The sequence below is a fragment of the Canis lupus genome, chromosome 17 (assembly GCF_003254725.2).
Source record: "Canis lupus dingo isolate Sandy chromosome 17, ASM325472v2, whole genome shotgun sequence".
Taxonomy (NCBI): Eukaryota; Metazoa; Chordata; class Mammalia; order Carnivora; family Canidae; genus Canis; species Canis lupus.
The window spans coordinates 22,569,644-22,583,365 of record NC_064259.1 but is presented as its reverse complement, the minus strand read 5'-3'; the positions used below and the strand labels follow the sequence as shown (position 1 = coordinate 22,583,365).

The window sequence follows — 13,722 nt, the reverse complement described above, 5'->3', positions numbered from 1 at the left end:
CATTTATTTATTTATTTATTTTAAAAAAAGATTTTGTTTATTTATTCGAGAAAGACAGATGGGCAGAGACACAGGCAGAGGGAGAAGCAGGCTCCATGCAGGGAGTCCGACTTGGGACTCGTTCCTGGGACTCCAGGATCATGCCCTGGGCCAAAGGGAGTTGCTACACTGCTGAGCCACCCAGACGTCCCACACCCAGGTGCCCCTTGTTTCTACTTTCTTAGAGCTGAGGAGGCACATACTCATTGTAAAGGAAATGCTACCGAGTGACAGTATAGATGCTCAAGGTTGGGTTGGCTGATTTCCTGACATTCCACGAGCCCAGGAACTAACTGGCACAGAGGAAGATAAAGATCATGTGGGTTTGATGACTGCACTGATTTCTCTCTCCCCCTGCCCCCAAGCCTATTTCTCTCCACCACCTCACCCATCTACCCAATTTCCTTGACCCCAAATGGAGGAGTTCTCATTTGTTCCTTTTCTTTTGAATTCCAATTAACATACAGTGTAATACTAGCGTACAATATAGTGATTCAACACTTCCATACAACACCCAGTGCTCATCACAAGTACACGCCTTCATCCCCATCACCTAGTTAACCAATCCCCTTACCCACCTCCTTTTTTTTTTTTTTCCCCTCCCTTTTCTACTTCACCTAAAATCTATCTCAAATCTGACCACTTCTCTCCTTTTCCAGTGTCATCACCCTGGGCCCATCCACCTTCATCTCTCACCTGGGCTCCACTAGCCACCTCCTGATCTAATTCTACTCTTCCTTCCCTCAAGTCTCCTGCCACATGGCAGCCAGAGGGCAAACCAGATCCTTTGGCTCCCTTTTTGGAAGCCATCCAAGGACCTGGCCCTACTCTTACTCACCCCTCTGACCTTGCTCACTTCCCTCTAGTTACACTGGCCCTTATGCTGCTCAGGCACTTCAAACTCATTCCTGACTTCGGGCCCGCACAGGTCCTATTTCTTCTGCCTGGAACTCTGGCCCTAGACCTCTGCAGGCCTGGCAGATCCTTGATATTCAGTTCTCAGTTCATATGTCACTTGGTGATGCCTCCCTCTAACCTACCATTACTGTAACATTACCTGGCCTTTTTTTTTTTTTTTTTAAGCTCTGAATATAGTCAGACAGTCTTACTGATGTGTTGCATTTCGTCTGTCCTTTCCCCATGAGTGCAAGGATGTTCCGTTCCCCAGCACCTGGGGTAGTCCCCACTGCATAGTGATGCTCAATGGGTAAGGGAATGTGTAGAAGAAATGGAGTCAGAGTCCTCAGTGGAGAAGCTCAGGCAAGAAGGCTTGGGGCTGGCCACAGGAAATGAAGTTGTTTCTCCTGGAACCCACCTTTCCTAAGCCAGATACTGCAGATACCAACCATGTGGCAAATAACAGGGCTGGGGCAAGGTGTGGTGAGCTGGGTGGGCCTCTAGTTTGTTTTGGGGATTCAAGGAAGGCTTCCTGTAGGAGCTGGCACCTGATTTGTTTGTTTGTTTTGGCACCTGATTTGAATGTTCAAGTGGCTACGAGTTAGTGAGGAGAAGGTTGGAAGGGCAGTCCACAATAAGGGGATGAGCAAGAGCAGACCCACAGACCCATGAGATACCATGGGTGGTGCAGGAAACTTCACTCCTCACTAGACTGCCCAACTGCCAATCAGAGGGGTGTGGGAGTGACTGTTGGAGAGGTTAATTGGGGCCAAGTCTCCGAAGGCCTGGTGTGCTATGCTAAGGGGCCTGGCCTTTCCCCTTTGGGGAGGGGCAGGCCGTGGAAGTTTGGTCAGATATTCAATTAAACAGATTGCTGTGGCTGCCCTAGTGAAGAGATCTAATGCAGTGGCTTGTAAACACTGTACAATAATAATAATACAGGGGAGCTTCTGCAACCTACTGAACCCAGGTGCTACCCCAGACTAATCCAGAATTTCTGGAGATGACGTCCAGGCACTAAATAGTGTGGTGTTTGGGTTATCATTTTAAAGTCAATTTTTTATTGAAGCTAACTTATATATAGAAACAAGTATAAATCATAGATGAACAGCTGATAAATTATGGTAAAATGAAGGAACTCATGCAACCAGCAGCCAAATTAAGGTACAGAATATTACCAGCACTCAGAAGCTCCCCTCCCACTCTTTTCCAGTACTATCTTTCCCCCCACCCAAAGACCATATATTAATTTGCTTGTTTTTGAAATTTATAGACCTAGTTGCATTTGGCTAAAGTTTGCTTATTCTCTGTGCTGTAAGGTACTCCATTACATAAATATGCCACATTTTGATGATCCATTCTATTGGTGCACATTTGGGGAGCATCCTGCCTGGGGATTATGGATGGCGCTGCTGTGAAAATTCTTTTGTTTGAGCATGCATCTTTTGTTTGAGCCCACGTGTATGTTTCTGTTGGGGATACACACAGGGATGGGATCACGGGGTCAAAGGGAATCCAGATGTTCAGCCTTAATGGCTATGCCAAACTGACTGCCAGTATTAATAACCTCCGGATTATTCTAACCTCTAATCAGAGCTGAGCATCGCTGTTCTAATGGCATGGTTAACCATTAGAGTCAGGGTCATCAATTAGGAGGTCACTCAGCACCTAGAGTGATGCAAATGTCAGAGGACAGCAAGATTTTTAGGGAAGAAAAGGCAGCAGTGGGAAATAGGCATCAGAGAAAAGAAGGAAGAAAGGGAAAAAAAGAAGAAGAAGGAAAAAGGAAGATGAAAACACTGCCTTGTGCTACTGGTGTTTCTGGATTTGGCTTTGCACAGGTCTCCGGAGGAGGCATAATCTGTTGAGCAGAGGGGCAGGAGATGAAATAGTCTAGAAGTGTGTTTGTTGCTGCAGTAGGGTAGCCTGTGAGTGTTGGCCAAAGCCTGCAGACACTATGTCATCAGACTCTTGGAGTGAGACGTGAATTCACTGGTTATATATGTGCTGACCCAGTTGGGGGTGGGAAGGCTGGTGGGTGCTGTGGCCAGGACACTAGGAGATTTGACGTGGGTTCTAATCCCTGCTTGGCCGAGAACTGGCTGTGTGATCCCAGGCAAAATGCTTCAGCTCCCTAGTTCCAGAGCATTCTGCAAGATCTTCTCGAGTTCCAATGGCTTATCTATATGTCACTCTAGGGGTCACCAGAAGGAAGTGATCTGAAAAGTTGGCATGATGTAATAGGTTTATATCTGCGATGGTTTGGGATGAAAACACTGGACTATATAATTACTCCCCCAAATTATATGGCACAGGATAAAACACTCTTAGATGATTTCAATTTAGTTTTGCTTTGTTTTGTAAAATTAGGGGCATGGGTAGGACAATGGTGGCTGGGAGCCCTGGACTAACCGGTTGGGTAGTGTTACCAATATGGCTCCATGGCAGCGTTCACCTTTTGTTTTCCTACCTTATCCCCTCCCACTTGCCTTTATGTATAAAAGCCTCAGGCCTGGGCCAATGGGGAGAACCACCCAGCTGCTTTGGAAGAGGAGACTAGAGCTGTGTTGTTAATTCATGCAGAAAGAAACCAAGACCAATAGGCCTGACTGTGTTCAGGTCATTGATCTGGTCATCATGCCCCAGAAAACTCCTGGAGCACCAGGGCATTACGTGGGCTGGGAGTGCCGCAGGTAGGAAGACCACGCCTACCCTGATGGAAATGCTGAGAAGGAAAGGTGAAGGGGCTTTAGCATCTCAGGCCCTTCTTAAAATCTGTGGATCTGGGCAGCCCCAGTGGTGCGCAGTGGTTTAGCGCCGCCTGCAGCCCGGGGCATGATCCTGGAGACCTGGGATCGAGTCCCACGTCGGGCTCCCTGCATGCAGCCTGCTTCTCCCTCTGCCTGTGTCTCTGCCTCTCTCTTTCTCTGTGTGTCGCTCATAAATAAATAAAATCTTAAAAAAAAAAAAAAAAAAGAATCTGTGGATCCCCCTGAGCTCTTGGGGGGGGGGGGTACAAATCAGTGCACAGATACCCACTCATTGGGGAGAGGGATTAAAGTCATGGGACTCCATCAGTGAAGGACAACTGGACTTCAAAACTGCTCTCAGGAATGATATTGTGCAAACTTTGGAGAACAAGATCCCCGTGGAGGTTGGGTGGGAGGGAATTCAAAGATGTTTTGACTGTAGTTCCGAGTCCTGGGCTGACAGAGTGTGACGAAAGCTTTAGCAGTGGGCAGAATGTGGTGTCAACAGCAGGAAAACAAAGGGAGAGGAAGGCTGAGTCTGTGATTAACTGGGCCAAGGATGGAACCTGCTGGCATGCTGCTCTGGGGAGAGGAGGTGGTGTGGCTAAGGGGAAGGCAGCGCTGGGCCTGCCGGATGAGGCGGCAGGTGTGGGAATATTTGCACAGGGAAATCCTGGCAGAGAGGCAGCCAGCCCGAAACTGCAGTAAAAGCAAGAGTGTGGATTTGTTTAGTCACCATGGGAGAAATGGGGGAATGCAGGTTGGGGTGGGGATTGGGTTACCCGCTGAGCCAAGATCAAAAGAAGCCACTGGATTGGAAAGGCATTTCATTTGCTCTGTGCAACAGGATACAGCTATTGGGGTTACTGGTCAAGCTCTGTGCCAGCAGGGCTGATTGCAGAGGAGTGGCCAGCCCGAAGAGGCAGGGCACAAGGCCAGGTGGCCCCTCAGCTGTATGTGCATTTCCTACGGTCCCCATGATCCTCATAAGAAAAGATTGGAATAGGTGATAGCCTGGGGAAACAGGCTGGGTGGCTCTTTTCTTTTTGATGCTTAAATAATCATTGGGAACATGTTGAGACTAGGGTAATGGGGCCTGGCATTCTTTGAATGCTAAGGATTGTGTTGGGTGCTATGCACATGTTACCTCAATTTTCTGAGATCTGTGTCATTTTCACTTCTTTTTTTTTTTTTTTTTTTTAACAGATATTGATAGGATCAAAGAGAGAACATTTGCCCAAAGTCAGATAGGAAGGGGTTGAAGCCAATTTCATCTTGTTTATCTGACTACAAGATTGTCTACCACCACCACCACCCCAGTACCCCCTGCCCCAGTACTGGGAATTGCTAAAAAGTTGGATCTGTCAGGACAAATAAGTTGTGCCACCATTTCGAGCTTTGGGGAGAAAGGAGCCAGCAGGTTTTCTGTTTTGGGGAATGGTCAACACCCCTGGGTTGCCCTCTTGGACACGGCGTATGGGGCACTCACCATGTTGTTCCAGAGCGCAATGGCCATCTCGGCATGGCCCCGTTCTGAGAAGTGGAAACAGTCCTCTGAGAAGAAGGTGAGGTCAGCGCTCCCTCTCTGTGACCAAAAGCAAAGGGATTATGTTCCTGGGGAACAGAGGTACCACCACCCACCCCTGCAGGTGTCCTGGGCATTATTCCTTTCGATTCTGCTGCCACTTGGCTGAGATATTGATGGAAAAACTCCTCAATTTTGGAACTTTGAAAAAGACCTGAATTGCATCTACCCACAGTCCATCCCTTTTCCTTTTACATCCCTGCCCTAATACATGAGAAAAAAACTTTAGGAAGCTTTCCATTCTATCCAAATTGAGCAAATAGCAGGACCATGCCCGGGGAGCTGGGTCACTGTTAATTTTCTCCTTTTCTTTCCAACTACAAGTTCCAATCATACTAAAAAAAAAAAATAAAAGGAAAACAGAAAAAGCAACCCTTTGGGAACCCTCTTGGAACCATATGGTCAGAAAAAGCTCAGCTATAGAAGGAAGTACATCACCTAAGAAGAGCCTCTACATATGCGCCCTCCAGAAATGCCCGCAGCTTACACTGTTCAGGGGGACAAGAGTGTTTTGGAAGAAAGGCTGCACAACCACCGCAAAGTCCTCGCGCTGCAGGTACTGGGGCCAGTAGGACAACCTGGAGATGCCACTCTGTGGATGGGGAAGAGGTTCCTCAGCCCCTGGCAGGACTTGGCAGACGAGCTCTAGTCCTGCTGCCTGGGGTTGGTGGTGATGGGGGGACCCACCCTAGCCAGAGGTGACTTCAAGGGATCCTCTAGCGCACATGCATGTGCTCATTTCGTCTGCACCCAGGCATGAGCACCACCCATTCTGTTTCAAAGTCTCTGAGGCTCGGTCTGAGTGTGAGCAGACTGCTTGGGCCAAAGGTGAATGGATTATTTATCCCCTATTCTTGCTGCATGAAGAGCTGAGTTAGAACATGGGGTTCCAGTTCAGATCCAGCTCAGATGGGTAGCATTTCAACACCAGCTCCCCAAAATGCCTGTGAACGTGGGGGATGAGCGGCTGTGTCAAAAGGATAGATGTGCTTCTCCTCGAGAAGCTTAACAGTCAATCTGGAAAAATGAGACGCAGTGCAAAAAATATGAGAACCCTCTAGGGCTTCAGGGCCAGTGAAGGTAGACTGAAGCTGATATGGGGAGATACCTGAGGGCAAAGTTTAGTCAGGGGAAGCATCTCCGAAGAGACGGGAAGACATGCCCTGCACATGAGGTGGAGAGGTCACAGCAGGGCTCGGGGGAGAAGAGGGGGCGCTGTCAAGAGGGGACAGCATGAGCAGAGGTGGACACAGAATTGGGGACGGAGGTAAGCAGGGCTGGGCTAAGCCTTATGATCTGAGGAAGGGAGGGAAGGAGCCCAACAGGGCCGTGGACACTTCCCCTCCTTCCTCTGGGTGAGGGATGGTGCCCAGCCTGTGGAATCTACTCCAGTCCCCAGGGCTGGGAGGCAGGGCTTCTTGCAGCTTCCCCTTGGAGATTGTTCTCTTCACCTTGAGAAATGTTTCAGGGGCTATGATCTACCTTTAGGGAGCAGCCTTCCTCTCAGCAAACCCCTGCTCCCTGGGAATAGAGGGAGCCCCCAGCTGGGACAGGAACGGGGGAGGGGGGTACAGCTTCACCTGGAAGTTCCAGTTCATTTGCTTCAGTTCTTGCAGCTCCAGAGAATTCTCCTGGGAACGTCTGAGGCAGGTGCAATTGCTCCTGTGGACAGGTACCCGGTTGGCTGACTGCTGCTAGTACCCCACGTCCCCAGGAAGGAGGCCTGGACCCTGTGCTCTTTGCTTGGGAGGATGGCAAATACACAGGTGCCCCCACAACAGAGCCTTGGGTGATTCCCAGAACCAGGTCACAGTCTAATTCAGGGGCACTGGGGGTAGCAAGTGCATGTTTAAAGAGAAGGTGAGAGAGCTGGCACCTGATATCTGGGTCTCCTTGCCACCTGGCTGCTCCTGCCCCAGCCTGGGCTTCCTCCAGGGAAGGGCTGGAGGTTTGGAAAGACAGCCATGATAGCCTTATCTTCTTCCCATTCCTCAGACCTCCCAGCTCCATCTCCAGCAGCTTAGGACTTACTCTTGGGGCTCCAGAGTGGGGAGTCTCTTGGGAGGGTCAACTATTTTGAGACACACTGACCAGGGAGAATGGAAGATCTGAAGGTTCTGGAGGGACCATTCACCCCTCCCAGCTATTGGCTGTACCACCTGGTGCCCAACAAGAATGGGAACAGGCTGGTCACCTCTCCAGCAAATCCATTTGACCCCAGGTAGGACTCCTCAGCTCCCTTCAGAATCTCCTCTCCCCTAGCAACAGCCACAGGACTTCTGGGTGACCCTGTCGCCTCAGAAGATGGCAGCTTCCCTCCAGGATCACAGCTGAGCTTTAATAAATGCCAGCCCTCGCCAGAAATTTGTCTCCTGTACAACATACCTTAGACCCAAGCCTGGCTTTCAAGGCTGTTCTAATACTGAAAGGCTGCCCCACAGGGACCAAACACATCACATGCATTTCTTTCAATCCTCCCTACTCTGCAAGATTTGACAGATGATGAGCAAGAGGCCCAGAGAAGTTATGTAGCTTGTGCGCAATCCTGTAGCTCCTCAGTGGCAGAGCCAGATACAGACGTTCAGCTGTCTCCGAAGCTCATTGGTTCGAGGCTGTCTCTCAAACACGGAGCAATCACTGGAGTTTGGAATCAGAGACCATGATTGGGGCCTAAAGGATCATTGGTCTGTGCCTCTCACTTTACAGCAAAGCGAACTGGGGTCCAGAGAAATAAAGTGACTTGCATACAGTAGGCATTCAATACTGTAGAGGTATTTCCAAATGATTTGCCAGGCCCCTGGCTAATTGCCAAGGTCTGTCCTTTGGACAGGATCACCTGGCTAAGCCCGCAATGGTTGCCTATGGTGGCATCTGTGAGCCCTGCTGTCCCCAGGCGCCCTCGCCCTGGGACTGTGTACTTACTGAGCTGCCAGGGGCAGGTCACATTTCCCACCTTGGTTCTGGTGTAGGCCAGCCAACTCCATGACCTCTACCACGTTGATAAAAGCCCTTGGAAGCTGTGGGGAGCAGAGGGACGAGCTCTGTTAGTCCCCAGGCCATTGTGGGGGATATCAGTTACTACTGGAAGGAACCTAGGGCCTCAGCTACAATCAAACTTCCTCCTCCCCAGTTGTTTTGCCAATAAAGAAACTGAGCCACAAGGAGGGGATGTGACTTGTATTTGCTGTCTTCTTTAATGGCTCACTTTATAGCATGGGAAGCTGAGACACAAGCTGGTTGGCCCAAGTCGCATTGCTAGGAAGCCACCGTACCTGGCTCCAGACTCGGCCAGTTGGCTCCAGAGGCAAACTCTTCGCCACCCAACAATACAGTCTAATTCAGTCAGAATCTCTCTTACAGAGGAGTTTGGCATCTGCCCCGCCCCCTGCTCCCTTATCTCCCCTCCAGGTGTCTGCTCACAGGGGGGCTCTGCTCAGCATGTGTCTCACTGAACACAGCTTTCCTAGATGTACCCAGTGAGGGAGAAGGTTGGATGCTGGAAGGAAATGGGACCCAGACACCAGCTCTTGCTCTTCCCTACCTCCTCATAGAGGATGTCCAGGGCCTGTTTGATATGCCAAACATACTCCTCGGCTGAGCGGGTTTCCTGTGAAGAGAGCAGGGGGCTCTTGTCAACCCCAGGGTAGTGGTCTTATGACAAGTACAAGAGGGCTTGGGGTGATGGCACAGTGGGGCTAGGATGGTACCAGACAGGCTGAGAAGCCCAGCCCTTGTTCTGGGGGATACTGGTCTTCCTTTGACCCCCTACTAGCCACCGTGAATAATCCCCACCCCACCTCTATCCACAGTATCTCAAATGCAGAGGCAGACTCTGACCGTGCTGGGCCCTGCCTCTTCTCTGGTCCCATCTGTCACCAGCCTCAGGCCTCTGAACCATGTCTGTGCCCTGAGAAGTGCACACTCTTTCTTTTGGGCTAATGGCCCATGCTGGCCCCATTACCTCCCCCTAACTTCTATCCTTTTGACTTGGTTCAAGAGTCTCCTCCTCTGACCCATTTCTCGACTGGAGGCTGATTTAGCCTGAGTTCCTAAAACATGACCTGAGTTAATCCTGGTGGTGGTCTTCAGGTCTTTTCCACAAAAAGATGCTTTCAGGAGTACAAATCTGACTTTGCAGGAGGGGCTGGTATTCTGGGGATAGTAGAAGCATTTTCCTGTTACCAAGTGTCCACAGGCAGCTCTGGGGTCTCTTCTGGCCTCCTGGACCCTCTTGAGTCCAGGACACAATGGCATTTAATCCCTTGAGGTTGGGTCATTTCTGCCTCTAGAGGCTGGGCAGTAATGGAGAGGCTAGAGGGGAAGAGGCTACGGAGTGGGGGAGGGTAATTCTCATCCAGACTTCAGTAGATGGTCTGAGCCATGAGCAGTGATACGTGCTTTATTCCCCTGCCTGTGACTCCAAACATTCTACCGAGGTGTCTGAGTTATGGCAGCTGCTCTTTTCTGGCCAAATAAAATACAGGACATCCCCAACTTTGAACAAGATGTATTCCAAAAGTTACAGCTCCCCAAAGACTTTAAGTCTGGACATATTTCCCCATAGAAACAACATCAGGAATAGGTTTGTAGGCCGGCTGGCTGAGGCCGGTTTGCTCACGATGTTCTTGGGGCAACAAGCCATCCTACTGGGACTGGTTTAATTTTATCCAGCCTTGTCGATGACATCGTTTCAGCCTCTCCTTGCACATATGTGCACACGCACACACCATAAAAACATCAAAAAATGGGTAGGGATTCCAGCACATGTGGGGTGAGGCTTGCTAGTTACGCACTGGATACCAAAGAACAGTATTTGTGTACATAAGAGCAGTGCCTGAAGACTGGGTGCATCTAGACACTTCTGGAGTTGGGGAACCAATGCAGCCACTGTCCTAGGGGCCACTCAGCAGTGGGAAAGGCCCAGGTCTGCCCAGGCAGGGTGGGGTGCCTGGGACAGCAGGCCAGGGTAACTTCCATGGCGTTCGGCAGGGGCCTACCGGATTCTCGCAGTAATGACACATGTCGTTGCTCCCAATGAAGAGCGTGATCAGCTTCCAGTCACTCTCTAGGTCGATTTCCTGAAGGGACAGAAGGCGCTGAGTCCAAACTTTAGTAGTGGCGGAGGAGGGGGAGCATATGTAGTGATGGTCACCAGGCTAGACAGCACTGCTCCCCACTTCACCCTCTTGTGCCCCAGTGGAGAAAAGATACCAAGTAGAGGGTCTCTGACTTTCACCTTGGTGCCTGGCAAGGAGCTCCAGAGAGCAGGCTTCGTGTGTGCATGTGTGTGTGCCTGCTTACACAGGGGAGGATGACTATTTTTCCTTTGAAATCCTAAGAAAGCTGCAGTACATCATGGAACGTATTAACATACCCATGAAATGTGATCTAAATGCCTTCAAAGGAGCAGGAGGCAAAAGATGGAACTAGAAACACAAGCCCCGAACTGCCTCTTGGTAGAGCTCTTCTGGTCTGAGTCCAGGGAGAGGGGACTGGTGGAGACAGGAGGAAGAACCTGGCCTGGAGGAAGGGGTGGGGGGAACGGGGAGGCCCTCAAGGAGCCTGCCTTCGGCTAAGCCACCACCATAACAGGAGTCCTGCCAGGCGCTGAATTCTGAATTCTAAGGCCTAAACACAAAGCATTTTTACAAGTGCCAGTGAGAAATCTTCGAGGGGCTGGGTGAGCGGGAAGGAGGAAGGATTGGAATGAGCAGCCTATTTTTAGAATTCAGAGTTTACATAATAGGGCTCCGCAAAGCCAATTCTTGGGAAAGGTGGGAAACTGCCAAAGGCCAAGGCCAGCTCCGCTCTCTCCTGTGATGACCTCGGGGTGGGGTACAGAGCCTGGGTCAGGAAGGGGCAGCAGACAGGGTGCATCGGTGGTAAGGCCTGCTTCCCCAGGCTCATTTGATGCCTCTTCAAGACCAGCAGGGGCTTAAATGGTGCAGAGCGGGCCCTTTTGGGGCCAATGCAACCCACTCCAGATAGCTGGAAACAGCCCTTTCAGAGTGGCCCAGGGTCCTGTACTCACGGGGTGGTTTTTCATTCGCTCCACCAGGTCCCGGGCCTGGGCTGGCATGTCCCTAGATGAGGAAGAGAAAGGAACTTCAGAGCTGGCTGCAAAGCAAGAGCTCAGGCTGTAGGATTTGGGCCTGGTGACACAGGTGCTTCAAGGAGAGAAATTCATATAAAGCTTATTCCTTCAGAATGCATCCTAAGGCTTTTCGAGTCTCAAGAAATCTCAACCTAGTAAAAATTGAAGATTGGCCAGGGACCTCGAAGCCACACAGATGCAGACCCTGCCAAGGGCTAGTGTGCATCCAGCAACCTCCTTCTGCAGGCCTGGTCCTCCCCCACAGCCACTGGGGTTGGGATTTGGTCAGCTTTCCCGGAGGGATGATCCCTTACATTCCACTCAGCTCTTTCACTGCAAGCTGAGACTGTTCAGATCTTATTCGGCTGCCTGTTTTAAAAATAACCTTTTGTATATTTGAAAAAAGTCACAGCCTTAAATTATCCCTCTGCCTTTTTCTTTTCAGGCGTCATGACTCCTTAACCTTCACTTCTAAATCCCACTCTCTGTTCCTTTAATCCTTTTTTCTACTCTACTTACTTTGGACTTCTACACCATTCCCCATCTTCTAGATCTTTCTCCCTGCCAGCACAAGAAGCTGGGGGGAGGGGGCCAGGGAGACAAATCCGGACAGGATTAGCTTTCCCTTCATCTTCCAGATGTCTGCCACGAATATGGAAAATGAACACTCTGGGTAAGAGCTAAGCATGTTGATGGAACAGTACTCAGCAGTAAAGACGAATGAAGTGCTGATACACACAACATGAGTGCGTCTCAAAATGACTTGCCAGGTGACTGAAGTTAGGAGTACCTAGTGGAGGATTCCATTCACATAACATTCTAGAAGATGAAACTGATCTCTAGAGACAGAAAGCAGGTCAGTGGCTACCTGGGGCCCAGGGAGTGGGGTAGAGATGGGAGCAGCAGGAGGGAGAGATGGATTACAAAGGGCACAGGGGGGAAAACAAAACAAAACAAACAAACAAAAAAAAACGAAGGGCACAGGGAAACTTTTGGATGTGATAGGTGTTATGTGGATTCCAGTGATGGTTTAACAGCTATGTACATATGCCAGGCTTATCAAATTGTATACATTAAATATGTGCAGTGAAGTGCAGAGAAGTTATACTTCAATAAACCTGGTTTTTAAAAACAGGTAAGTATTTGAAAAGCTATGTCCGAAAAGGGGCACAGCCATTGGAGGTTCCTGTGGAAGGGGTCATAAAAGCAGTAACTGGTAGAAGATGGGTATTTTAAATCTTCGCCTGTCCATGATGAGCTGGGCACATGGCTGAGCACACATGGTACCTCCCCTGCCCCTATTTCTCATTTATATATCCAGAATCACAGCCCACGGATTATTGCTATTGATGCAATACATTGGGAAGCTAGAAATCAAGCCTGTCCCGGGTAAAAGGGACCCCAGAAGTGTCTATTACCTTCCAGTAGGCTCAAGATGTGAGAAGGGGAAGTCATGGGTGATAAGCCCTCATGAGTGTGAGGGGAAGTTAGGAGTGCCCACTTCCTCCCCTCTTCCCAGCTGTGTTCTTCACACCCTACAGGCTCAGAGCAAGTCCAACCTCCCTGGTGAACCTTCTCTCTCAGCACCTTTATCCACCTCTTCTATTTCCTTTTCCAGTCCTGGAGTGAAGAGCACTGCTCTGGAAGTTTTGGGTTCTCCTCCAACTTGGTGACTAACTTGCTGTGTGAGCTCACCCAGGTTACGGAACCCTGCTAGGGTCGAATTTCTTCATCTTTCAAATGAGGAAGTTGGACGACAGGAGTCCTGGGGTTCCCTCTGGGTCTGCACCTGTATTTGGGCTGCCCAGCTCACACATCACACTGTTCTCTTTCCTACTACTCGGAAATACAAAGTCACTGCAGTCTGCACTGTTGCCATATGCAACACTTTTTTTCTAAAAGTTACATCCTGTTTAGTCTCCTTAAACTAGACAGCAAACTCTTTGAATAGGCAAGGAATTCACCTTTTGATCCTTTTATATCTTTTAGTAACTACCTTGGGGCTCAGTCCTTTGCAGACTTCTGTGACTTTTTGCTTACTGAGTGATGGAAGTTAGATGTTGAAAAAAACTTTGAGACTAGGGATGCCCGGGTGGCTCAGTGGTTGGACGTCTGCCTTCGACTCAGAGCATGATCCAGGTCTGGGGATTGAGTCCCACATCAGGCTCCCCACAGGGAGCTTTTCCCCCTGTGTCTCTGCCTCTCTTTGTGTCTCTTATGAATAAATAAATAAATCTTAAAAAAAAAAACCTTTGAAACTAAAATATTCCTAATAATGACAAATATTTTTGGGGGGTACATGCATTAGATAATATACTCTGTATTTTCCGTAGGTCATTAATCTCATTTAATTCTTA

The 13,722-nt window shown here is 49.5% G+C and overlaps 1 protein-coding gene and 1 long non-coding RNA gene across 12 annotated transcripts in view; one reads left to right on the top strand and one right to left on the bottom strand.

The window, feature by feature from the left end:
• LOC125752806 (uncharacterized) overlaps positions 1-6,302 on the top strand; it is a 145,040-nt gene extending 138,738 nt beyond the window's left edge. For all 6 annotated transcript variants that reach the window (XR_007403149.1, XR_007403147.1, XR_007403144.1 and 3 more), the window contains one exon: positions 4,893-6,302. This is a non-coding gene — a long non-coding RNA (uncharacterized LOC125752806). The remainder of the gene's footprint in view (positions 1-4,892) is intronic.
• Positions 1-13,722, bottom strand: part of PLB1 (phospholipase B1) — a 137,472-nt gene that overhangs the window by 3,524 nt on the left and 120,226 nt on the right. For 3 of the 6 annotated variants that reach the window (XM_025454299.3, XM_035700997.2, XM_025454300.3), the window contains 7 exons: positions 11,303-11,354; positions 10,269-10,349; positions 8,813-8,878; positions 8,194-8,288; positions 6,852-6,933; positions 5,759-5,863; positions 5,176-5,271 (listed from right to left, as the gene is read on the bottom strand). In XM_025454299.3, the coding sequence (XP_025310084.3) occupies positions 5,176-5,271; positions 5,759-5,863; positions 6,852-6,933; positions 8,194-8,288; positions 8,813-8,878; positions 10,269-10,349; positions 11,303-11,354 (577 nt within the window). Of the gene's footprint in view, positions 1-5,175; positions 5,272-5,758; positions 5,864-6,077; positions 6,216-6,851; positions 6,934-8,193; positions 8,289-8,812; positions 9,424-10,268; positions 10,350-11,302; positions 11,355-13,722 lie in introns of those variants that run through there. The other 3 variants (XM_049095932.1, XR_003139840.3, XM_049095933.1) reach the window with 3 other exon arrangements.